General features: G+C 43.3%; 2 protein-coding genes and 1 long non-coding RNA gene across 4 annotated transcripts; all 3 read right to left on the reverse strand.

The window, feature by feature from the left end:
• Nucleotides 1-3: 3 nt before the first annotated feature.
• Nucleotides 4-767, reverse strand: LOC135532579 (protein NLRC3-like; the record flags this gene model as incomplete). Its single annotated transcript, XM_064960058.1, has 1 exon — nucleotides 4-767. A coding segment is annotated over exon 1 (441 nt), but the record flags the coding sequence as incomplete, so codon positions are not given.
• Nucleotides 768-1,055: 288 nt separating this feature from the next.
• Nucleotides 1,056-3,474, reverse strand: LOC135532580 (uncharacterized). Of its 2 annotated transcripts, none has more exons than XR_010454364.1 (3): nucleotides 2,133-2,254; nucleotides 1,377-2,047; nucleotides 1,056-1,275 (listed from the first exon to the last, which is right to left on the reverse strand). It is a non-coding gene; the product is annotated as an uncharacterized LOC135532580 (long non-coding RNA). The 2 variants fall into 2 exon arrangements; XR_010454363.1 differs by lacking the exon at nucleotides 2,133-2,254 and adding an exon at nucleotides 3,224-3,474 and having other exon boundaries at nucleotides 1,058-1,275; nucleotides 1,377-1,543.
• A 17,068-nt stretch (nucleotides 3,475-20,542) lies between these two features.
• LOC135532575 (NACHT, LRR and PYD domains-containing protein 1 homolog) lies at nucleotides 20,543-26,287 on the reverse strand. Its single transcript, XM_064960055.1, has 10 exons — nucleotides 26,209-26,287; nucleotides 25,693-25,730; nucleotides 24,568-24,632; nucleotides 24,221-24,435; nucleotides 23,774-24,030; nucleotides 22,145-22,279; nucleotides 21,873-22,005; nucleotides 21,742-21,771; nucleotides 20,988-21,270; nucleotides 20,543-20,616 (listed from the first exon to the last, which is right to left on the reverse strand). Exons 3-10 carry the CDS (start codon nucleotides 24,573-24,575, stop codon nucleotides 20,610-20,612), a joined length of 1,068 nt encoding a protein of 355 aa, XP_064816127.1. The 5' UTR covers nucleotides 24,576-24,632; nucleotides 25,693-25,730; nucleotides 26,209-26,287; the 3' UTR covers nucleotides 20,543-20,609.
• Nucleotides 26,288-27,585: the final 1,298 nt, after the last annotated feature.

The following is a 27,585-nucleotide window of genomic DNA, read 5'->3' on the forward strand; positions in this document are numbered from 1 at the left end:
CTTGTCCAGACATGATTCTAAAGCATGCACTGCTGCTAGAAACTCCTGAATGCTCAGATGCACAAAGCTGTAGACCTTGTCTTGGTACAGCCCAGATTCTTCTTTAAAGATCTCTGTACACAATGCTGAGTACTCTGATGCCTCTGTGACGTCAATGCCACACTCTCTCAGGTCCTCCTCATAGAAGATCAGGTTGCCCTTCTGCAGCTGTTGGAAAGCCAGCTTTGCCAGTTTAAGGATCATCTCTTTGTCTGACTGAGACAGTTCCTTTGGGTTTGTCTCTGTGGCTTTGTTGTACTTCCTGTTCTTCACAATGATTTGGATGAGCATGAAGTGTGAGTACATCTGGGTCAGAGTTTTGGGGACTTCATCCTTCTCTGCCTCTTTCAGTATCATCTCAAGGACAGTGGCTGATATCCAACAGAAGACTGGCATGTGGCACATGATGTGGAGGCTCCTTGATGTCTTCACGTGTTTGATGATTTCATTGGCCAGATTCTGATCTGTGATTTTCTTCCTGAAATACTCCTCCTTCTGTGGATCATTGAACCCTCGTACCTCTGTCACCTGGTCAACACACTCAGGAGGGATCTGATTGGCTGCTGCATGCCGTGAGGTTATCCAGAGGACAGCAGAGGGAAGCAGATTCCCCTTGATGAGGTTTGTCAGCAGCACGTCCACTGAGGTTGGCTTCGTGACATCACAGCACTTCTCATTGTTTTTGAAGTCTAGAGGAAGTCGACACTCATCCAGACCATCAAAAATGAAAACAGTTTGGTTTCACCATCTTCAATGCTGTCAATCTCTTTCAGCTCTGAGAAGTAGTGGGAAATAAGTTGCATCAGACTGTATTGGTCCTTTTTCAGGTTCAGATCACGGAAAGGAAGAGGAAACATGAAATGAACGTCCTGATTTGCTTTCCCCTCTGCCCAGTCAAGGACGACCTTCTGCACAGAGACTGTTTTTCCAACACTGCAGTTATTCCTTTGTCAGCACAGTTCTGATAGGTTTGTCTTGTCCAGGTAAAGGCTTGAAGATGTCGTTGCATTTGATTGGTGTCTCTTGTGTGGTGTCGTTTCTTGGATGCCATCTCTATCTGTCTAACCTCATGTTCATTATTGAGCCCTCCACTTCCACCCTCTGTGATGTAGAGCTCTGTGTAGATGTCTTTGAACAGACTTTGGTTTCCATGGTGTCCAATTCCTTCAGATATGTGTTGATACTTGTGTTTCAGTTTAGCCTTGATGTCTTGTTGGACTGTCAGCAGAGTTTGACCTGTAGGAAAACAATGAGAGTTGGGACTCATCAGTTAATGTGTGTGTTTTATAAGGGCGTTTGTACCGTTCTTTGTGATATTGTATGAAACACAGTCTTACTTCTTCTGTCCAGAAGGTTGTGTGTGATCTTTAATACATCCTCACTGTCCAAACTCTCCACTTCCTTATTGTCATCTGGTAATGGTTCCTGGCTGAAAGCAGGTGGCTGATCACTCTTCATTGATAGCAGGCTGGTTGTAGGTGACTCTGCTCTGGGCTTCTGGACACTGAACAAAACAGGGAGACAGATCACCTCATCTACTTCATTTTAACAACTGTAGAGTGGAACTTCTGAAGTCCTGATGTTTCTTTTAAAGCTACAGTCTGCAATTGGTAAATCCATTTTTGGCCTTTTAAATGAATGATGTACAGTCATGGCCAAAAGTTTTGAGAATGAATATTAATTTTCACATAGTCTGCTGCCTCTGTTTGTATGTTGGCAATTTGCATATACTCCAGAATGTTATGAAGAGTGATCAGATGATTTTCAAAGCCCCTCTTTGCAAATGAGCTGAATCCCCAAAAAACATTTCCACTGCATTTCAGCCCTGCCGCAAAAGGACCAGCTGACATCATGTCAGTGATTCTCTCCTTAACACAGGTGCGAGTGTTGATGAGGATAAGGCTGTAGATCACTCTGTCATGCTGATTGAGCTCAAATAACAGACTGGAAGCTTCAAAAGGAGGGTTCTGTTTGGAATCATTGTTCTTCCTCTGTCAACCATGGTTACCTGCAAGGAGACACGTGCCGTCATCATTGCTTTGCACGAAAAAAGGGATTTACGGGCAAGGATATTGCTGCCAGTAAGATCGCACCTAAATCAACCATTTATCGGATCATCAAGAGCTTCAAGGAGAGCGGTTCAATTGTTGTGAATGAAGGCTTCAGGGCTCCCAAATTCCAGCAAGCGCCAGGACCGTCTCCTAAAGTTGATTCAGCTGCGGGATCGGGCACCACCAGCACAGAGTTTGCTCAGGAATGGCAGCAAGCAGGTGTGAGTGCATCTGCACGCACAGTGAGGTGAAGACTTTTGGAAGGATGGCCTGGTGTCAAGAAGGGCAGCAAAGAAGCCACTTCTCTCCAGGAAAAAAGTCAGGGACAGACTGATATTCTGCAACAGGTACAGGGATTGAACTGCTGAGGACTGGGGTAAAGTCATTCTCTGATGAATCCCCTTCCGATTGTTTGGGGCATCCAGAAAAAGCTTGTCCGGAGAAGACAAGGTGAGCGCTACCATCAGTCCTGTGTCATGCCAACAGTTCCTGAGGATGTGATTATGTCAAGAAGCCAAATAAAGAATGGTACCAACACATTCTCTGAGAACAACTTCCAGAAACAGAAACAGTTTGGTGACGAACCATGCCTTTTCCAGCATGATGGGCACCTTACCATAAAGCAAAAGTGAAAGATCAATATTTTGGGTCCATGGTCAGGAAACTCCCCATTTAATCCCATTGAGAACTTCTGGTCAATCCTCAACAGGTGGGTGGACAAAAACCCACAAATTCTGACAAACTCCAAGCATTGATTATGCAAGAATGGGCTGCCATCAGTCAGGATGTGGCCCAGAAGTTAATTGACAGCATGCCAGGGCGTAATGCAGAGGTCTTGAAAAAGAAGGGTCAACACTGCAAATATTGACTCTTTGCGTCAACTTCATGTAATTGTCAATAAAAGCCTTTGACACTTATGAAATGCTTGTAATTATACTTCAGTATTCCATAGTAACATCTGACACAAATATCTAAAGACACTGAGGCAGCAAACTTTGTGAAAACTAATATTTATGTCATTCTCAAAACTTTTGGCCACAACTGTAGACCAACATTTGATATAATTTGGGAACACTTTTCCCTTTAGTTTTATATCTTTAAGATAAATGTATATTTTACATTTAATCTCTTACCACTTAGAACTGGTGTCTTGAGTCATTTTAGAGTCAGTGTTTCCGTCCTCTCTCTCCCAAAAGAGAGTCATTTTAGAGGCAGTAGTCCCGTCCTCTCTCTCCCCAGAGAGACTCATTTTAGAGTCAGTGGTCCCGTCCTCTCTCCCCCCAAAGAGACTCATTTTAGAATCAGTGGTCCCATCATCTCTCTCCACAGAGAGACTAATTTTAGAGGCAGTGGTCCCCTCCTCACTCTCCCCAAAGAGACTCATTTTAGAGGCAGTGGTCCCCTCCTCTCTCTTGTTTTAGAGGCTCCCCTCCTCTCTCAGAGAGACTCATTTTAGATGTAAGTCAAAGCTCACTCAGCTACAATAAGAAGAAACAGAACAGTCAATATTCTGAACATTGTTGAAGAACCATTAATAATGACAACACATTTACTATCTGTGGTCAAAGAGTACAATCAGCGACTTCATATTGTATCCAACATACACAGTCCACTATGTTATTAAACATACACAGTCCAATATGTTATTAAACACACACAGTCCACTATGTTATTAAACACACACAGTCCAATATGTTATTAAACACACACAGTCCAATATGTTATTAAACACACACAGTCCACTATGTTATTAAACATAGACAGTCCACTATGTTATTAAACACACACAGTCCAATTAAACACACACAGTCCAATATGTTATTAAACACACACAGTCCACTATGTTATTAAACACACACAGTCCAATTAAACACACACAGTCCACTATGTTATTAAACACACACAGTCCAATATGTTATTAAACATACACAGTCCAATATGTTATTAAACACACACAGTCCAATATGTTATTAAACACACACAGTCCACTATGTTATTAAACATACACAGTCCAATATGTTATTAAACATACACAGTCCAATATGTTATTAAACACACACAGTCCACTGTGTTATTAAACACACACAGTCCACTATGTTATTAAACACACACAGTCCACTATGTTATTAAACACACAGTCCACTATGTTATTAAACACACACAGTCCACTATGTTATTAAACATACACAGTCCAATATGTTATTAAACATACACAGTCCACTATGTTATTAAACACACACAGTCCACTATGTTATCAAACATACACAGTCCACTATGTTATTAAACACACACAGTCCACTATGTTATTAAACATACACAGTCCACTATGTTATTAAACACACACAGTCCACTATGTTATTAAACACACACAGTCCACTATGTTATTAAACATACACAGTCCAATATGTTATTAAACATACACAGTCCAATATGTTATTAAACACACACAGTCCAATATGTTATTAAACATACACAGTCCACTATGTTATTAAACACACACAGTCCAATATGTTATTAAACACACACAGTCCACTATGTTATTAAACACACACAGTCCACTATGTTATTAAACACACACAGTCCACTATGTTATTAAACATACACAGTCCAATTAAACATAGACAGTCCACTATGTTATTAAACATACACAGTCCAATATGTTATTAAACATACACAGTCCAATATGTTATTAAACATACACAGTCCACTATGTTATTAAACACACAGTCCACTATGTTATTAAACATACACAGTCCACTATGTTATTAAACACACACAGTCCAATATGTTATTAAACACACACAGTCCACTATGTTATTAAACATACACAGTCCACTATGTTATTAAACACACAGTCCACTATGTTATTAAACATACACAGTCCACTATGTTATTAAACACACACAGTCCAATATGTTATTAAACATACACAGTCCACTATGTTATTAAACACACACAGTCCACTGTTTTTAAACATACACAGTCCAATATGTTATTAAACACACAGTCCACTATGTTATTAAACATACACAGTCCAATATGTTATTAAACACACACAGTCCAATATGTTATTAAACACACACAGTCCACTATGTTATTAAACACACACAGTCCACTATGTTATTAAACACACACAGTCCACTATGTTATCTGTTGTTTTGGGTCCCCTGACTCCATAACAACAGCCAGTCTACCTGGTTGGATCCCCTGACTCCATAACAACAGCCAGTCTACCTGGTTGGATCCCCTGTCTCCATAACAACAGCTAGTCCACCTGGTTGGATCCCCTGACTCCATAACAACAGCTAGTCCACCTGGTTGGATCCTCTGACTCCATAACAACAGCTAGTCTATCTGGTTGGATCCCCATTAGCTGACTCCATAACAACAGCTAGTCTACCTGTGTCATGCATAGGTGTAATAGGTGGCAGGGAAGTCAGGTGCAGGAGAGTCAAATGGAGTGTAAAATGGAGTCTTTTAATAAAGTCCACGGAGTATGCTCCATAACACTAAAAGTACATAACAAACTAACATGGGTACAAGGACCCGACGTCACACTACACTGACAACAAAACAATCTCTGACAAAGACATGAGGGGAAACAGAGGGTTATATACACAACAGGTAATGAATGGGATTGAAAACAGGTGTGTGGGAAGACAAGACAAAACCAATGGAAAATGAAAAAAGGATCAATGATGGCAAGAAGACCGGTGACGTTGAACGCTGAGCACCGCCCGAACAAGGAGAGGCAACGACTTCGGCAGAAGTCGTGACAACCTAATTGGATCCCCTGACTCCATAGCAACAGCTAGTCTACCTGGTTGGATCCCCTGACTCCATAACAACAGCTAGTCTACCTGGTTGGGTCCCCTGACTCCATAACAACAGCTCGTCTACCTGGTTGGATCCCCTGACTCCATAACAACAGCTAGTCTACCTGGTTGGATCCCAACAGCTAGTCTACCTGGTTGGATCCCCTGACTCCATAACAACAGCTAGTCTACCTGGTTGGATCCCCTGTCTCCATAACAACAGCTAGTCTACCTGGTTGGATCCCCTGTCTCCATAACAACAGCTAGTCTACCTGGTTGGATCCCCTGACTCCATAACAACAGCTCGTCTACCTGGTTGGATCCTCTGACTCCATAACAACAGCTAGTCTACCTGGTTAGATCCCCTGACTCCATAACAACAGCTAGTCTATCTGGTTGGATCCCCTGACCCCATAATAACAGCTAGTCTACCTGGTTGGATCCCCATTAGCTGACTCCATAACAACAGCTAGTCTACCTGGTTGGATCCCCTGACTCCATAACAACAGCTAGTCTACCTGGTTGGATCCCCTGACTCCATAACAACAGCTAGTCTACCTGGTTGGATCCCCTGACTCCATAACAACAGCTAGTCTACCTGGTTGGATCCCCTGACTCCATAACAACAGCTAGTCTACCTGGTTGGGTCCCCTGACTCCATAACAACAGCTAGTCTACCTGCTGACTCCATAACAGCAGCTAGTCTATCTGGTTGGATCCCCTGACTCCATAACAGCAGCTAGTCTATCTGGTTGGATCCCCTGACCCCATAACAACAGCTAGTCTACCTGGTTGGATCCCCATTAGCTGACTCCATAACAACAGCTAGTCTACCTGGTTGGATCCCCTGACTCCATAACAACAGCTAGTCTACCTGGTTGGATCCCCTGACTCATAACAACAGCTAGTCTACCTGGTTGGATCCCCTGACTCCATAACAACAGCTAGTCTACCTGGTTGGATCCCCTGACTCCATAACAACAGCTAGTCTACCTGGTTGGATCCCCTGACTCCATAACAACAGCTAGTCTACCTGGTTGGATCCCTTGACTCCATAACAACAGCTAGTCTACCTGGTTGGATCCCCTGACTCCATAACAACAGCTAGTCTACCTGGTTGGATCCCCTGACTCCATAACAACAGCTAGTCTACCTGGTTGGATCCCCTGACTCCATAACAACAGCTAGTCTACCTGGTTGGATCCCCTGACTCCATAACAACAGCTAGTCTACCTGGTTGGATCCCCATTAGCTGACTCCATAACAACAGCTAGTCTACCTGGTTGGATCCCCATTATCTGACTCCATAACAACAGCTTGTCTACCTGGTTGGATCCCCTGACTCCATAACAACAGCTAGTCCACCTGGTTGGATCCCCTGTCTCCATAACAACAGCTAGTCTACCTGGTTGGATCTCCTGACTCCATAACAACAGCTAGTCTACCTGGTTGGATCCCCATTATCTGACTCCATAACAACAGCTAGTCTACCTGGTTGGATCCCCATTAGCTGACTCCATAACAACAGCTAGTCTACCTGGTTGGATCCCCATTAGCTGACTCCATAACAACAGCTAGTCTACCTGGTTGGATCCCCATTAGCTGACTCCATAACAACAGCTAGTCTACCTGGTTGGATCCCCTGACTCCATAACAACAGCTCGTCCACCTGGTTGGATCCCCTGACTCCATAACAACAGCTGGTCTACCTGGTTGGATCCCCTGACTCCATAACAACAGCTAGTCTTCCTGATTGGATCCCCTGACTCCATAACAACAGCTCGTCCACCTGGTTGGATCCCCTGACTCCATAACAACAGCTGGTCTACCTGGTTGGATCCCCTGACTCCATAACAACAGCTAGTCTACCTGGTTGGATCCCCATTATCTGACTCCATAACAACAGCTTGTCTACCTGGTTGGATCCCCTGACTCCATAACAACAGCTAGTCTACCTGGTTGGATCCCCATTAGCTGACTCCATAACAACAGCTAGTCTACCTGGTTGGATCCCCATTAGCTGACTCCATAACAACAGCTAGTCTACCTGGTTGGATCCCCATTAGCTGACTCCATAACAACAGCTAGTCTACCTGGTTGGATCCCCTGACTCCATAACAACAGCTAGTCTACCTGGTTGGGTCCCCTGACTCCATAACAACAGCTGGTCTACCTGGTTGGATCCCCTGACTCCATAACAACAGCTAGTCTACCTGGTTGGATCCCCATTATCTGACTCCATAACAACAGCTTGTCTACCTGGTTGGATCCCCTGACTCCATAACAACAGCTAGTCTACCTGGTTGGATCCCTTGACTCCATAACAACAGCTAGTCCACCTGGTTGGATCCCCTGACTCCATAACAACAGCTAGTCTACCTGGTTGGATCCCCATTATCTGACTCCATAACAACAGCTTGTCTACCTGGTTGGATCCCCTGACTCCATAACAACAGCTAGTCTACCTGGTTGGATCCCCTGACTCCATAACAACAGCTAGTCTACCTGGTTGGATCCCCTGACTCCATAACAACAGCTAGTCTACCTGGTTGGGTCCCCTGACTCCATAACAACAGCTAGTCTACCTGGTTGGGTCCCCTGTCTCCATAACAACAGCTAGTCTACCTGGTTGGGTCCCCTGTCTCCATAACAACAGCTAGTCTACCTGGTTGGATCTCCTGACTCCATAACAACAGCCCATTTTTGGGGGGACATCAATTACAGCAAAGTACTTCATTAATTGTTAACCAGAAATAATTTGATATTGATATAGACATGCCTGCATTGGGTCTTTACAGCTAGAATCCTTAGTTTCTACGTCCATTTTTGGACTTGTGAATTAATGATATACTGTGACGACCCTCCCACTCTGTCTGCCGTATTCTCTCTTTGTTCTCGTTTCCTTATTAGGATGCCTGTGGGCGGAGTTTGGAGGGTCGTCAGCTACATGGGAAACACCTGGGTCTAGTGTGTCCAAGGACAAATACACCACTTCCCCATTCTTGGAGGAGACTCTCTCCATGCAGACACCTTTTGGATTTGGTTGTGTATCTTGGTGGTTTCTGGTTGTTTGTTTTTGCACCTTTCAACACCCTGCATTGTCACATTCAGGCAAAACACGGACTTACATTACTAATTACACCATTACCGTTGTATCTTGTACTTCGTTTACTTTATTTAATAAATATATGTTTTGTTACTCCTTATCTCCACGTTGTCTCCCTTTTGTTACGGGCTTTGATCCGGTTCGTGACAATACTGATCCATTCTTGAAGAATAGAACTTATAAATGCCTCATGAGTTAAGTTCAACTGTCGAACTGCATCAGAACCCACAATAATAAACTTGTTTTACCCCAATGTTTGTAAACAAGCACCGTAGCCTTAAAACATGGTTAAAACTGTAATTTAATGTTGATATCATGTCTGGTCAGTCCTTGCATCCATAGCTTCGTCTATTAATCCGTCGATATCGCCCTTCCGCATCTGCGGTTGAAGATGGCAGAGCTTCAACGGTGTTTGTCAGACCACGAGACATCCCGAAAATCGTTTTTCTCACAAAATCTTACGTAGCGTCTGAACGGTTTGTCCTACAAACTATTATGACCTATAAACTATTATGACCATATTATATTGTATTTATAATAACAATAACATATAACATGTATATTCGATAGGCAATGAGTTGAAAAACTACAAACCTCAGATTTCCAACTTACTGGTTGGATTTTCCTCGGGTTTTAGCCTTCCATATGAGTTCTGTTATACTCACAGACATCATTCAAACAGTTTTAGAAACTTCAGAGTGTTTTCTATCCAATAATACTAATAATATGCATATATTAGCTTCTGGGCCTGAGTAGCAGGATGTTTACCCTGGGCTTTTCATCCAAACATGCTGCCCCCTATCCCAAACAGGTTTTAAACCTAACCTTAACCACACTGCTAACCTTGTGCCTAGCCATTACCTCAGATTAAGGATAATTAACGTGGCAGGTTAGGATAATTAACGTGGCAGGTTAGGATAATTAATGTGGCAGGTTAGGATAATTAACGTGGTAGGTTAGGATAATTAACGTGGCAGGTTAGGATAATTAACATGGTAGGTTAGGATGACTAATGTGGTAGGTTAGGATAATTAACGTGGCAGGTTAGGATAATTAACGTGGTAGGTTAGGATGACTAATGTGGTAGGTTAGGATAATTAACATGGTAGGTTAGGATGACTAATGTGGCATGTTAGGATAATTAACGTGGCAGGTTAGGATAATTAACGTGGTAGGTTAGGATAATTAACGTGGCAGGTTAGGATAATAACATGGTAGGTTAGGATGACTAATGTGTCAGGTAGGATAATTAACGTGGTAGGTTAGGATAATTAACGTGGTAGGTTAGGATAATTAACATGGTAGGTTAGGATGACTAATGTGGTAGGTTAGGATAATTAACGTGGCATTTTAGGATGACTAATGTGGCAGGTTAGGATAATTAACGTGGTAGGTTAGGATGAATTAATGTGGTAGGTTAGGATAATTAACGTGGCAGGTTAGGATGACTAATGTGGTAGGTTAGGATAATTAACATGGTAGGTTAGGATAATTAATGTGGTAGGTTAGGATAATTAACGTGGTAGGTTAGGATGACTAATGTGGAAGGTTAGGATAATTAACGTGGTACTGTAGGTTAGGATTAGGATGACTAATGTGGCAGGTTAGGATAATTGGTAGGTTAGGATGACTAATGTGGTAGGTTAGGATAATTAACGTGGTACTGTAGGTTAGGATGACTAATGTGGCAGGTTAGGAAAATTAACATGGTACTGTAGGTTAGGATAATTAACGTGGCAGGTTAGGATAATTAACGTGGTACTGTAGGTTAGGATGACTAATGTGGCAGGTTAGGATAATTAACATGGTAGGTTAGGATGACTAATGTGGCAGTTTAGGATAATTAATGTGGTAGGTTAGGATAATTAACATGGTACAGGTTAGGATAATTAACGTGGTAGGTTAGGATAATTAACGTGGTAGGTTAGGATAATTAATGTGGTAGGTTAGGATAATTAACATGGTACTGTAGGTTAGGATGATTAATGGTAGGTTAGGATAATTAACGTGGTAGATTAGGATGACTAATGTGGCTGGTTAGGATAATTAACGTGGTAGGTTAGGATAATTAATGGCAGGTTAGGATAATTAACGTGGCAGGTTAGGATAATTAACGTGGTAGGTTAGGATAATTAACATGGTACTGTAGGTTATGGATAATTAATGTGGCAGGTTAGGATAATTAACATGGTAGTTTAGGATAATTAACATGGTAGGTTAGGATAAATAATGTGGTAGGTTAGGATAATTAACGTGGTACTGTAGGTTAGGATAATTAACATGGTAGGTTAGGATACTAATGTAGGTTTGGATAATTAACGTGGTAGGTTAGAATAATTAAACTGGTACTGTAGGTTAGGATAATTAACGTGGTAGGTTAGGATGATTAAATGGTAGGTTAGGATAATTAATGTGGTAGGTTAGGATAATTAACATGGTAGGTTAGGATAATTAACATGGTAGGTTAGGATAATTAACGTGGTACTGTAGGTTAGGATAATTAATGTGGAAGGTTAGGATAATTAACATGGTAGGTTAGGATAATTAACGTGGTTGGTTAGGATAATTAAAGTGGTAGGTTAGGATAATTAACATGGTACTGTAGGTTAGGATAATTAACGTGGCAGGTTAGGATAATTAACGTGGTAGGTTAGGATAATTAACATGGTACTGTAGGTTAGGATAATTAACATGGTAGGTTAGTTTAATTAACATGGCAGGTTAGGATAATTAACATGGTAGGTTAGGATAATTAACGTGGTACTGTAGGTTAGGATAATTAACATGGTAGGTTAGGATAATTAACATGGCAGGTTAGGATAATTAACTTGGTAGGTTAGGATAATTAACGTGGTAGGTTAGGGATAATTAACGTGGTACTGTAGGTTATGATAATTAACGTGGCAGGTTAGGATAATTAAAGTGGTACTGTAGGTTAGGATAATTAACGTGGTAGGTTAGGATAATTAACATGGTAGGTTAGGAAAATTAACGTGGTACTATAGGTTAGGATAATTAAAGTGGTACTGGTTAGGATAATTAACATGGCAGGTTAGGATAATTAACATGGTAGGTTAGGATAATTAAAGTGGTAGGTTAGGATAATTAATATGGTACTATAGGTTAGGATAATTAACATGGTAGATTAGGATAACTAACATGGTAGGTTAGGATAATTAAAGTGGTAGGTTTGGATAATTAACATGGTACTTTAGGTTAGGATAAATAACGTGGTAGGTTAGGATAATTAACGTGGTAGGTTATGATAATTAATGTGGTACTGTAGGTTAGGATAATTAACGTGGTAGGTTAGGATAATTAACGTGGTAGGAGAGCAAAATGTTTCAACAACGAGAGTTTCTATTGGACAAATTCATGTATTTCCCTCTCCTTATCATTTAGTGCAGGGATGGAGAACATTGATAAGGTGGGGGCCACAAAAAAACAGAAGACATCATGAGGGGCCGCGGTGTCTCGTGGGTCTGCGTACCCACATCCGTACAGCCCCATGGGTCAGGAGAAAACATTTTCAGGTTTACAGATAATTCTACTCATGTTGCCATGGGGACATGTTGCCATGAGGTGGAGGCAAATGTAAACAGTTTTTAATATGATAACTGATGATTAATGGGACCCACCCCGGTTGGTAATTCAACCATGCTTACCACAAGTTTAGCGACAAGACTAATTTACCAATCTAAAAACATGTAGCTAACATGGGCTAATAGACTGACCTCTGATGCTCAACCACATTTACAAACTGCACCGTGTGTTTTCTATTATTCTGACGGTCAACAGGAAGTTGAGACCCAGACTGAGTTCCACAACAATGTTTTTTATTATTGGTTGCGGGCCGCCAGTTGCACGTCCCTGGTTTAGTGAAGAGACTCATGTTCTGCTTGAGTTCACTTGAGTTGCGATCCGTTTATCTCGCCCGGCGCACCGGGGTTTTCATTCTGAGAAAAGGCGTGCTGATGAGTCAACCCGGGGTTCACAACGCGCATAGTTGAGCCGGTGACGTTATATCGAGCGCATCTGCAGTTCGCCAAACGGACCCCCGCCTTCCTGATCTGTCGTCAGAAAGTTTTAACTTAATATTTGATTTAGCCCTACATATAAATAGTTAATATGCACATTGTTGAACGTCACATTTACTTGATGAGACAGACTATTTGATTTAATGATGGCTACACATAATTCCGATGCACGTCTCCTTTCAGGAAGTGAACGTGAGCCAGTTTCCTCAGATAATAATCACCTTAATATGCTTGTCATTCACCGACAACAATAACACCATACCTCATAGCACCGTAAGCCTTTTTCACATCACATTGGATCTTATTGATTAGGCTAATCACTATGAATCAATACCAATGTAAATAAGCCTAAAATAATAATTATTGAACGATTAAATCAATATTGTATTAACTTGGCGGATGTCTTAACCCCTAAATCATCTCTCTCTTTATGATGACTTAACTTCTCAAAACTACTTTTCTACATTACATTGTAAAAGAAAGCTACAAACATCTGAAACATTTTTATTCGACGATAACGTCCGTTACTTCCTCTACTTCCTTATACAAATATTTCCTGTTTCAACTAGTGATGGGTCGTTCGATAACGACAGGTTGTTTTTGAACGGATCTTTTTGGTGAACGTCGGTAACCGAATTGTATCGGTGAAAGAGCCATTCATTTCGCTCCCTGGTTTACATACAGCTACGAGGTGCTTTTTGAGCTCAAAACAACGATTACCTGCAGATAAATTACACAATAATTCTATGAAGAGGGTGAATCCTTACTGCAGAAACAATAAATAGCTGGCCCAGCGCGTCATTCTTGTCAAGGCTTTGTTGTGCGTAAAAAACAAACAGTTGATCTAATCATTTAAATACTAGTTATCGAAAAAAGAAAAACGCCCACTTAATTTTTTGGTCAAAACCTTTGTATTTTCCTGATGTTATGAATTTTAGTGACGTTGCCAGTTCTTGTTCCTGAATGTATTTCGTTATTTGGTCCTCAAAACTTGAACTCGAGATTTACCATTTGGAGATTGCAACGTTACCCGCAGCCATATGATTGGTCGGGTAAGCTAATGCGTCATCACACGCCCTCATCTGATTGGTCGGGTAGGCGGACCTTTCTGACTTTGTGGATGTGGTAACTAGTGAGCAAAGCAGATCACCACCTTTCTGAGTTTATCAACTTAATGTCGCATTCAAAACCACAGGGATCTCGGTAAAAAAACTAAATCTGACTGGGAAAAATCGATTTGAACCGTCCTCTTTCTCGAGAGCTGACATCGTATTTTTCAGAGCTCCCAGTTGTTCCCAGTTGTTTTGATCGCGGCATAAATTTTTCACATAAGCCCTTCATTTATTTTCAATACCCGTTCCCGCACGTCACTTTTACTTGCCCGAATTGACGAGAATGACTTTTATTTTTCAAAGAAACTAGTTTACGTGATACACGTCTTCCTCCGGGAAGTGAAAGAGCGCAAAGATAATAATCACGATCATGTGCAGTCAATCTCCCAAACCCTACCTACCTCATAGCCCTGTTGACTATAATATAACATTGAGTCATATTGACTAGGCTGATCAATATGAATCAGCATCAATGAAAGGAAGCCTAAAATAATCATTATTGAAAGTTGAAATCAGTATTGTAATAATTTAACAATTCTGTGGGTCTTACTTCTCTGTGCGATGGCCTAACTTCTCCGAACCACTTTTCTACATAAAATTGTAAAAGAACGGTACAGTACAAACCTTAGAAACATTTTTCTTCTACCGATATTGTCCATTTCTTCCTTCACTTCCTTATAAATGTACTTCCTATTTCAACACAGTGGGCTGGTTCAACACATATAAGTTTATATTACATATTCACATTTATGTCATGTAACGTTTTCATGCACTTAATGCCAGAATTCAGCCCATGAATTCATATTCTACCTGGTAAAAGTGTATTTTGTATTATTTTATATCAGGATTTGATTGAGTGATGTTTTGCAGTGCTACCAGCAGAGGGCAGTATGACAACAACCAGGTTCGGCAGAAGGACGCAAGACGGTCATATCTGTGTTGTTATGGTAACATGATAGGATGGGTAACCAATGACAGACAATGATTCTGCCAACCCCCCAAAAATATTGATTATAATGTATAGCATAGGAAGTTAAAAATAGACTATTTATAATGTGAAGTTACATTGAACTAATCACACGAATCAAAGACACATTCACACACAGAGACCAACACACATTCAGAGATAGACACGCACAGACAAATACATTCCATTCCTTTTCCTGTCATTTATTGAAAATGTATTTGACAGAGATACTTCACATCAATCATCATTTCTGTAAATGTGACAGATTTAGCCAGCTAGCTAGTTTAACTGTAGTCTCTGGGCAGGTAGATCAACGTAGGTTGAACAGCTCTTTATATGTCCTTCAGACACTCTCAAGTCATTGGTAAAGGGGTGACAGGTCACACAGCTCCTTATATGTCCTTCAGACACTCTCAAGTCATTGGTAAAGGAGTGACAGGTTAACAGCTCCTTATATGTCCTTCAGACACTCTCAAGTCATTGGTAAAGGAGTGACAGGTTAACAGCTCCTTATGTCTGTCAATGGTCAATGTGTTCCAGACATGAGGCTCTCACTGAGAAAACTGCTGATAGACGGAGGTGGTTGTGTTGATATTCAGCCTCTCTCATGAACCTCTAACAGGACAACACTGTACAATATATTCATCAAATACATTTATGTTGAATGTGTGTAGGACTGACTGACCCTCCTGCTAGATAGGGGTCCAGCTAGGTACCTAGTGGAGGACTAACTGACCCTCCTGCTAGATAGGGGTCCAGCTAGGTACCTAGTGGAGGACTAACTGACCCTCCTGCTAGATAGGGGTCCAGCTAGGTACCTAGTGGAGGACTAACTGACCCTCCTGCTAGATAGGGGTCCAGCTAGGTACCTAGTGGAGGACTAGACCCTCCTGCTAGATAGGGGTCCAGCTAGGTACCTAGTGGAGGACTAACTGACCCTCCTGCTAGATAGGGGTCCAGCTAGGTACCTAGTGGAGGACTAACTGACCCTCCTGCTAGATAGGGGTCCAGCTAGGTACCTAGTGGAGGACTAACTGACCCTCCTGCTAGATAGGTGTCCAGCTAGGTACCTAGTGGAGGACTGACGGACCCTCCTGCTAGATAGGGGTCCAGCTAGGTACCTAGTGGAGGACTAACTGACCCTCCTGCTAGACAGGGGTCCAGCTAGGTACCTAGTGGAGGACTAACTGACCCTCCTGCTAGATAGGGGTCCAGCTAGGTACCTAGTGGAGGTCTAACTGACCCTCCTGCTAGATAGGGGTCCAGCTAGGTACCTAGTGGATGACTGACGGACCCTCCTGCTAGATAGGGGTCCAGCTAGGTACCTAGTGGAGGTCTAACTGACCCTCCTGCTAGATAGGGGTCCAGCTAGGTACCTAGTGGAGGACTAACTGAACCTCCTGCTAGATAGGGGTCCAGCTAGGTACCTAGTGGAGGACTAACTGACCCTCCTGCTAGATAGGGGTCCAGCTAGGTACCTAGTGGAGGACTAACTGACCCTCCTGCTAGATAGGGGTCCAGCTAGGTACCTAGTGGAGGACTAACTGACCCTCCTGCTAGATAGGTGTCCAGCTAGGTACCTAGTGGAGGACTAACTGACCCTCCTGCTAGATAGGGGTCCAGCTAGGTACCTAGTGGAGGACTAACTGACCCTCCTGCTAGATAGGGGTCCAGCTAGGTACCTAGTAGAGGACTAACTGACTCTCCTGCTAGATAGGTGTCCAGCTAGGTACCTAGTGGAGGACTAACTGACCCTCCTGCTAGATAGGGGTCCAGCTAGGTACCTAGTGGAGGACTAACTGACCCTCCTGCTAGATAGGGGTCCAGCTAGGTACCTAGTGGAGGACGAACTGACCCTCCTGCTAGACAGGGGTCCAGCTAGGTACCTAGTGGAGGACTGACTGACCCTCCTGCTAGATAGGGGTCCAGCTAGGTACCTAGTGGAGTACGAACTGACCCTCCTGCTAGATAGGGGTCCAGCTAGGTACCTAGTGGAGGACTAACTGACCCTCCTGCTAGATAGGGGTCCAGCTAGGTACCTAGTGGAGGACTAACTGACCCTCCTGCTAGATAGGGGTCCAGCTAGGTACCAAGTGGAGGACTAACTGACCCTCCTGCTAGATAGGGGTCCAGCTAGGTACCCAGTGGAGGACTAACTGACCCTCCTGCTAGATAGGGGTCCAGCTAGGTACCTAGTGGAGGACTAACTGACCCTCCTGCTAGATAGGGGTCCAGCTAGGTACCTAGTGGAGGACTAACGGACCCTCCTGCTAGATAGGGGTCCAGCTATGTACCTAGTGGAGGACGAACTGACCCTCCTGCTAGATAGGGGTCCAGCTAGGTACCTAGTGGAGGACTAACTGACCCTCCTGCTAGACAGGGGTCCAGCTAGGTACCTAGTGGAGGACTAACTGACCCTCCTGCTAGATAGGGGTCCAGCTAGGTACCTAGTGGAGGACTAACTGACCCTCCTGCTAGATAGGGGTCCAGCTAGGTACCTAGTGGAGGACTAACTGACCCTCCTGCTAGACAGGGGTCCAGCTAGGTACCTAGTGGAGGACTAACTGACCCTCCTTCTAGATAGGGGTCCAGCTAGGTACCTAGTGGAGGACTAACTGACCCTCCTGCTAGATAGGGGTCCAGCTAGGTACCTAGTGGAGGACTAACTGACCCTCCTGCTAGATAGGGGTCCAGCTAGGTACCTAGTGGAGGACTAACTGACCCTCCTGCTAGATAGGGGTCCAGCTAGGTACCTAGTGGAGGACTAACTGACCCTCCTGCTAGATAGGGGTCCAGCTAGGTACCTAGTGGAGGACTGACTGACCCTCCTGCTAGATAGGGGTCCAGCTAGGTACCTAGTGGAGGACTAACTGACCCTCCTGCTAGATAGGGGTCCAGCTAGGTACCTAGTGGAGGACTAACTGACCCTCCTGCTAGATAGGGGTCCAGCTAGGTACCTAGTGGAGGACTAACTGACCCTCCTGCTAGATAGGGGTCCAGCTAGGTACCTAGTGGAGGACTAACTGACCCTCCTGCTAGATAGGGGTCCAGCTAGGTACCTAGTGGAGGACTAACTGACCCTCCTGCTAGATAGGGGTCCAGCTAGGTACCTAGTGGAGGACTAACTGACCCTCCTTCTAGATAGGGGTCCAGCTAGGTACCTAGTGGAGGACTAACTGACCCTCCTGCTAGATAGGGGTCCAGCTAGGTACCTAGTGGAGTACTAACTGAACCTCCTGCTAGATAGGGGTCCAGCTAGGTACCTAGTGGAGGACTAACTGACCCTCCTGCTAGATAGGGGTCCAGCTAGGTACCTAGTGGAGGACTAACTGACCCTCCTTCTAGATAGGGGTCCAGCTAGGTACCTAGTGGAGGACTAACTGACCCTCCTGCTAGACAGGGGTCCAGCTAGGTACCTAGTGGAGGACTAACTGACCCTCCTGCTAGATAAGGGTCCAGCTAGGTACCTAGTGGAGGACTAACTGACCCTCCTGCTAGATAGGGGTCCAGCTAGGTACCTAGTGGAGGACTAACTGACCCTCCTGCTAGACAGGGGTCCAGCTAGGTACCTAGTGGAGGACTAACTGACCCTCCTGCTAGATAGGGGTCCAGCTAGGTACCTAGTGGAGGACTAACTGACCCTCCTGCTAGATAGGGGTCCAGCTAGGTACCTAGTAGAGGACTAACTGACCCTCCTGCTAGACAGGGGTCCAGCTAGGTACCTAGTGGAGGACTAACTGACCCTCCTGCTAGAAGATCCACATGTCCAGGAGGCTGCAGAAGGAGAGAGGCTGTGTGGTTGGACCTAACTGACCCTCCTGCTAGAAGATCCACATGTCCAGAAGGCTGCAGAAGGAGAGAGGCTGTGTGGTTGGTCCTTCAGTAAGTTTGTTATTATAGTGGTCATGTTTGATTGACATTTTCTGTACATTGTTGTGACCCTGAATTTAAGCAACAGACAGCAAGAACATGTTGAACCATCCTGCCTGTCTACTCTGCCTGGTCTCCCCACCTCCAGGGGTTGACTACAACTGTTGATATGAAGCTCTATCCAAAGTCAGGGGTCCAGCTCCCCAATAAGTTTGAACATCCTGGAACACGACTCAGTTCCTTTTCTCAACACCATGTCGGTGATGTCACGTGCCTTCTCTGCCCTCTCAGCGATACCCCCTTTCGTGAGTCCATTTCCTCACTTCCTTCAGACAGATGGAGTTGTAATCCGATAAAAAATCTAAGGAAGGTCAAGATGACAACGTGGTGACCTGTATCTTTGACTAGCCTCACACAGTGACACTCAAAGTCAATCTTAAATGAACCATTATTTATTGTCAGTGAGCTGAGAGGTTCCAACCAACTCAATGAACCACAGTACAGATGTCAATCAGGGGCTATGCCTGGTCAGACCCAACTCAATGAACCATAGTACACATGTCAATCAGGGGCTATGCCTGGTCAGACCCAACTCAATGCACCACAGTACACATGTCAATCAGGGGCTATGCCTGGTCAGACCCAACTCAATGCACCACAGTACACATGTCAATCAGGGGCTATGCCTGGGGCAGCCCCAGCAGTTCTCATATATGGCTATACACAGACAAGCTAAATTTGCATGATTTAGCATAATTAATGAATCATTACTGTTTGCTTCATTCATGTGACCGACCTATACTGGTTCATAGCATTGGACAGACAAACACGTCACCAGTCTTCTTCTCTCTAAGATGAGACCTTGAAACTGAGATATCTCGTTCTCAAACCAACGTCTGGCCTTACTGCCAAATTACATCTACTGATAGTGAGGATTTGTACAGTCAGCCACTTGCATGAACACACAAATTAGTTTACAGAACAGCACATGAGTAAAACACAGACATTTGTTAAAAGAATTGCACAAACATACATTTCCCTTAAAATAATTTAAGTGTCTTAGTCCAAAGACTCGGAGACAGGCCTCAGCATCTTCAGATTAGGTGGAGAAGTGTCTTTGTCCACAGACTAGGAGACAGGCCTCAGCATCTTCAGATTAGGTGGAGAAGTGTCTTAGTCCAAAGACTCGGAGACAGGCCTCAGTATCTTCAGATTAGGTGGAGAAGTGTCTTTGTCCACAGACTAGGAGACAGGCCTCAGCATCTTCAGATTAGGTGGAGAAGTGTCTTTGTCCACAGACTAGGAGACAGGCCTCAGTATCTTCAGATTAGGTGGAGAAGTGTCTTTGTCCACAGACTAGGAGACAGGCCTCAGTATCTTCAGATTAGGTGGAGAAGTGTCTTTGTCCACAGACTAGGAGACAGGCCTCAGTATCTTCAGATTAGGTGAAGAAGTGTCTTTGTCCACAGACTAGGAGACAGGCCTCAGCATCTTCAGATTAGGTGGAGAAGTGTCTTTGTACACAGACTAGAAGACAGGCCTCAACATCTTCAGATTAGGTGGAGAAGTGTCTTTGTCCACAGACTAGGAGACAGGCCTCAGCATCTTCAGATTAGGTGCTACAAGACAGAGGATGGAGGAGAGATCAGAAAGTATGGAGAAGAATGAGGACTGAGATACACCTGAGATAATGATGTGATGATGGTCCAATGATATACATGAGATAATGATGAGATAATGGGCATATGATACACCTGAGATAATGATGAGATAATGGTAAGATAATGGCCCTATGATACACCTGAGATAATGATGAGATAATTATTAGATAATGGTCCTATGATAAGAGTAATTTATTACAGGCAGCAACACAAAAACATGCTTCCATTTTGAAAATACTTTCTCTTTGATCTGGGTAGCTATGTTTTTATTTGACCTATATTTAATCATTCCACATATTCAAGGGAGGGAGAAAAGAAACTGGTCTTACCTCGATTCACTCAAGTACTTAACAAGATGGTGTTCATGTTCACTGAGAGCTTTGAGACAAGCTCCCATCACTTCTGGTCCTTTAGGGAGGACTGCGTTCAGTAGTTCTCTCATTCGCTCCTGTTCAGTTGTTTCAGCTTTTATTCTGGAGTACTCTTCATCACCAATCATGCTCTTTGACCGCAGAACATCTGCTATTGGCTTTGTGTTTTTGACTCCCTGAATGAGTTCAGCCCTGTGTTTCTGAAGAAACTCCTCAGCAGGAATCCCAAGGAGTATTAATGCTGAAGGGGGGGGTCAATTAAATTAATATGGTTTTAGGGTTAACAGCAGCTGTTTCTACATCTTGCAGTCTCTCCAGTTAACATTCCTCTGATAGTCATTTCCATTGTGTTACATAGTGGGATTAAGATGGATTTAATTGTAATGTTTTGTCAACAGTCTATTGAAAATACATACAAAATCTGGAAGTTCCCTCAGTCAAGTATCGCATTTCAAGCACAGATTCAACTTTCTACAAAGACAAGGCCTCATGTACAGTGCCTTTGTCAGAATTTATATCATTACACCTTCATCACCCCGCTGAACATGATTCATGAAGACCTTCATCACCCCACTGAACACGACTCATGAAGGTCTTCATCACCCCACTGAACATGACTCATGAAGACCTTCATTAGTGTCCTTCATCCCAACTTGAAGAGATGTTAGCTCTATAACCCATTTTATAAAACTCGTCCACAAAACAAACTTACTCGTTGAATGAGAGTCGTTGCTGTACACATCTGAAAAACAAACAATAGAAAATATCATAAAATATTTTAATAGCATCTGTTAGAAAAGGACATTGAAGATTGACATACTGTGCATGTCCAGTATTACTTACCTTTTGATACCACTGATTTCCATACTGTCCTCTCATCATCCCCGATTAACTCCATCTCAATGTCCACCCCTGTGTTTCCCATAATCATCTGACAACAGCTTGGTGTGGTGTCTGCAGGTAACAGCTGAATCTTCTGTAGGAGGCCATATGGTGCAACGATTGTAGGAGGCCATATGGTGCAACGATTGAGACAACAGATGGAAATAGAATGATATTACAGTTATTCATATACAATATGACAGATTCATGTCCTCAGCCTGATAAAACTACACCTCTGGATTGATGGAAGTGGAGCGGGGATTCTTGAACGCAAACCAACTGTTCAGCTTTAAGGACCCATTTGGACTTGACAGGACGAATTCTGAAAATCCTTTGGACACCTGGTTTTTCTCCCGTTCCTGAACAGCCTACAAAATGAGCAATGTAGTAGTCAGTCAGAACAATGTAGTCTCGTAATTCACACAACATGCAGCTCACTGAGCAATCCATTTTTGTCAACAACAAAAAATGTGTTTTTGTTTTACGATCCCTATTGTACCAGGATATTATTTTAAAGGTGTACCAGGTAAGTTGACTGAGAAGAGATTCTCTTTTACAGCAACGACCTGGAGAAGAGTTACAGGGTAGAGGAGAGGGGGAAAATGAGCCAATTGGAAGCTGGGGATGATTAGGTAGCCATGATGGTATGAGGGCCAGAATGGGAATTTAGCCAGGACATCCCGGGGTTAACATCCCCACTCTTACGATAAGTGCCATGGGATCTTTAGTGACCATGGAGAGTCAGGACACCGGGGTTAACATCCCCACTCTTACGATAAGTGCCATGGGATCTTTAGTGACCATGGAGAGTCAGGACACCGAGGTTATCACCCCTACTCTTACGATTAGTGCCATGGGATCTTTAGTGACCATGGAGAGTCAGGACACCGAGGTTAACACTCATACGATAAGTGCCATGGGATCTTCAGTGACCATGGAGAGTCAGGACACCAGGGTTATCACCTCTACTCTTACGATTAGTGTCATGGGATCTTTAGTGACCATGGAGAGTCAGGACACCGAGGTTAACATCCCCACTCTTACGATAAGTGCCATGGGATCTTTAGTGACCATGGAGAGTCAGGACACCGAGGTTATCACCCCTACTCTTACGATTAGTGCCATGGGATCTTTAGTGACCATGGAGAGTCAGGACACCGAGGTTAACACTCATACGATAAGTGCCATGGGATCTTCAGTGACCATGGAGAGTCAGGACACCAGGGTTATCACCTCTACTCTTACGATTAGTGTCATGGGATCTTTAGTGACCATGGAGAGTCAGGACACCGAGGTTAACACTCATACGATAAGTGCCATGGGATCTTCAGTGACCATGGAGAGTCAGGACACCAGGGTTATCACCTCTACTCTTACGATTAGTGTCATGGGATCTTTAGTGACCATGGAGAGTCAGGACACCGAGGTTAACACTCATACGATAAGTGCCATGGGATCTTCAGTGACCATGGAGAGTCAGGACACCAGGGTTATCACCTCTACTCTTACGATTAGTGTCATGGGATCTTTAGTGACCATGGAGAGTCAGGACACCGAGGTTAACACTCATACGATAAGTGCCATGGGATCTTCAGTGACCATGGAGAGGACACCCGTTTAACGTCCCATCTGAAAGACAGCAACCTACACAGGGCAATGTCCCCTTCACTGCCCAGGGGCATTGAGTTCTCCCTCGACCAGAGGGAAGAGTGCTGTCTACTGGCTCTTCAAATGAATGAGACAGAAATAGAATTCTCACAGAGCTGCATGTTGTCTTTGTAATCAAGAGATTTTCAACAAACTATCAGCTTTCCTTCTGTAAGTTTCAACATACTGTTGTAACTTCAGTGATAGTGGCTCACCTCTTTCTGACTGGAGTTTCTGAGGAGCAGGTACAGCCTTGAAATGACTGTTGACCTTTTTACTGCCAAATAGAGGACCACGTCACAGTGGACATCTATGTTCCAAGACAGTAACCTCAGTATAACAGAGATGGGTGAGAATTTGGGATGAAGAATCTTAACATGGAATCTGGTGACCTCATGCACTTCCTCAAAAGACACTCCATGTTCCTCTACATGAAGAATCTTCATCTCATTCCTCAGGGAAGGGTTGGTCCCTGAACAACACAATACAAAGGAGATGGATGAATAATACAATATGTCTTTCTAACTAAAAGACAAAGAATATGCAGAGCCAGATCACAGTAAACTCAAACTCCCAGAATAGTTCATTCATTCATTCATTCAGGAAGTGAAACTCAGTTACATGGAAATGTCTTTCTGAATACTATTTCTATATGGTTTTACCTAAACAGACAAAGTGTGGCAGATGAACTTCCTCCAGTTCACCTAACTCCATAGTGATGTCCAGCAATGGACCACCTTGTGTGTACTGCATGTCTTTCAGAAGTTGACTGTAGGGTTCCCAGTTCCTGAAGTGATACTTCAGAATGACATCTCTCTCACACAGCCAGCGGAGCCCAGACACTGTGCACTCATAACTCCCTCTGGGTGTCCTGTGCCTTATGGCAGCAACAAGATGTGGTAGAGAGGGTCCATGGTCAAATGGAGAGGTTGGATTAGAAGACTATTCCCAAAGGTAATGGGGAAATACACTAGCAGGTGGAATGAAATGTTACAAGTAGTTATTTTACCTGAACATTGTCACTCCCTGGACAGTGGAAGTCAAGGGTTCAATCTGAAGCCAGTGTGTGGAGTCCTGAACAAGGACAAGCATGTCAGTAATACATATGGGGCCTGTTTCCTGGACACAGATCAGTGGAAGTTTCAATAGAAAGAAAGATCTTTTAGGTCCAGTACTAGACTTAATCTGTGTCTGGGAAACTGGCCAATTAAACCAAAGTAACTCATCTAATATATTTATTCAATGTTACATGGAATGCTGGTATCCCAAAGTGCTGAACAGAAACCAGTCTAAAACCCCAAACAGCCAAACATGTGTAAAAGATGCCCCTTCCAACATATTCCCCAGTCCACCTCATTAGGGCCGGGGCGGCAGGGTAGCCTCGTGGTTAGAGCGCTGGACTAGTAACCGGAAGGTTGCAAGCTCAAATCCCCGAGCTGATTTATCAATTAAACTGTCTAAAGACAAAATTTGACAACAGCTAAAATCCTGCATGCCTACAAGCAGAACACAGTACTGTTACTAAAGCAGGACTGTCTATATCCCAGTATGAATGGTTGGTCAGTACACACCTGGCTTTGAGACTGTGCTTATATTACTAAAGCAGGACACAGGACTGTCTATATCCCAGTATGAATGGTTGGTCAGTACACTCCTGGCTTTGAGACTGTGCTTATATTACTAAAGCAGGACACAGGACTGTCTATATCCCAGTATGAATGGTTGGTCACTACACACCTGGCTTTGAGACTGTGTTTATATTACTAAAGCAGAACACAGGACTGTCTATATCCCAGTATGAATGGTTGGTCAGTACACACCTGGCTTTGAGACTGTGCTTATATTACTAAAGCAGAACACAGGACTGTCTATATCCCAGTATGAATGGTTGGTCAGTACACACCTGGCTTTGAGACTGTGTTTATATTACTAAAGCAGAACACAGGACTGTCTATATCCCAGTATGAATGGTTGGTCAGTACACACCTGGCTTTGAGACTGTGCTTATATTACTAAAGCAGAACACAGGACTGTCTATATCCCAGTATGAATGGTTGGTCAGTACACACCTGGCATTGAGACTGTACCTGACTCCTGCAGGTATGTAAAAGTAATAATTGACATTATGATTTACCTCAACATGGTCACAAGTCTTACAGCTCTGAGGAATCCCTGAAGTCAAAAGTAGTTGGTTAAAATTGACAATGTAATAATGAATTCATAATTATTAAATAGACTTGTAATAAAAATGAATAAAACTAAGCAACAGTCTCAGAATGTACACTCATTAGGATACCATAATCTGACATTAGTGTTATATTAATGAATGTTTGTGGAAGCAGGAAACAACATCGTTCTGGTCCGTGTTTTGTAGATGTTGGGGTCTGATTTCTGCTGGATCCTAGGATGTTCTCTTCACCCTCTAACAGAGTGTCAGCCAAGAAGTTTAGCATCGTGTTACAACCCTCTAAGTTGTTGCGGAAATCGGCACACAATGCCGTTTACTTTCTGCATCTACGTCATATCGCTGACTCTACCTTTAAGTTTGTTTTGACCAAATAGGTCATAATTGTGTTCCTTGCCTGGGAATCAACTGTAATGAACATTTAAAAATATTTTGAGTCATAAACAATTATCTGTTAACACTCACATTTCTCAGGTCCAAACTTGATCCAACTCTCTCCACCATGGTCTCTGGTGTCCTCAGGTCCAGACTTGATCCAACTCTCTCCACCATGGTCTCTGGTGTCCTCAGGTCCAGACTTGATCCAACTCTCTCCACCATGGTCTCTGGTGTTCTCAGGTCCAGGCTTGATCCAACTATCTCCACCATGGTCTCTGGTGTTCTCAGGTCCAGGCTTGATAAAACTCTCTCCACCATGGTCTCTGGTGTTCTCAGGTCCAGGCTTGATACAACTCTCTCCACCATGGTCTCTGGTGTTCTCAGGTCCAGGCTTGATACAACTCTCTCCACCATGGTCTCTGGTGTCCTCAGGTCCAGACTTGATACAACTCTCTCCACCATGGTCTCTGGTGTTCTCAGGTCCAGACTTGATCCAACTCTCTCCACCATGGTCTCTGGTGTTCTCAGGTCCAGGCTTGATCCAACTCTCTCCACCATGGTCTCTGGTGTTCTCAGGTCCAGGCTTGATCCAACTCTCTCCACCATGGTCTCTGGTGTTCTCAGGTCCAGGCTTGATCCAACTCTCTCCACCATGGTCTCTGGTGTTCTCAGGTCCAGGCTTGATACAACTCTCTCCACCATGGTCTCTGGATTTGGTAAAGCAGAAGGATAGACTGTGATTAAACTAAATACAACTTCTAAAGGCTTTATATAGCATACATACAGTCTTCATAAGCAGTACAAAGGGTGTATAAAGGGTGACAGGACAGCTCCCAATGTAGGCTGATTTGCCTAAATGTGACATTGCCCACTAAGTCACCTTCCATAAAGTCAATACTGATGGTGACATTTAACTAGGTAGGCACAGTCAAACTGTCTGTAGGTCCAACAGAACACATTAAAACACACCACTACGACTAATATAACTGTCTGAAGGTCCAACAGAACACATTAAAACACACCACTACTACTAATCTAACTGTCTGTAGGTCCAACAGAACCCATTAAAACACACCACTACTACTAATCTAACTGTCTGTAGGTCCAACATAACCCATTAAAACACACCACTACTAATTGAACTGTCTGTAGGTCTAACAGAACACATTAAAACACACCACTACTACTAATCTAACTGTCTCTAGGTCCAACAGAACCCAACACACCACTACTACTAATCTAACTGTCTGTAGGTCCAACATAACCCATTAAAACACACCACTACTAATCAAACTGTCTGTAGGTCCAACAGAACACATTAAAACACACCACTACTACTAATCTAACTGTCTGTAGGTCCAACAGAACACATTAAAACACACCACTACTACTAATCTAATTGTAGAAATGATTCAAGAGGAAAACAAATGATGAAACATCGCTATGACTCACCTCTGAATGTTT

Source organism: Oncorhynchus masou, unplaced genomic scaffold (assembly GCF_036934945.1).
Source record: "Oncorhynchus masou masou isolate Uvic2021 unplaced genomic scaffold, UVic_Omas_1.1 unplaced_scaffold_1915, whole genome shotgun sequence".
NCBI lineage: Eukaryota > Metazoa > Chordata > Actinopteri > Salmoniformes > Salmonidae > Oncorhynchus > Oncorhynchus masou.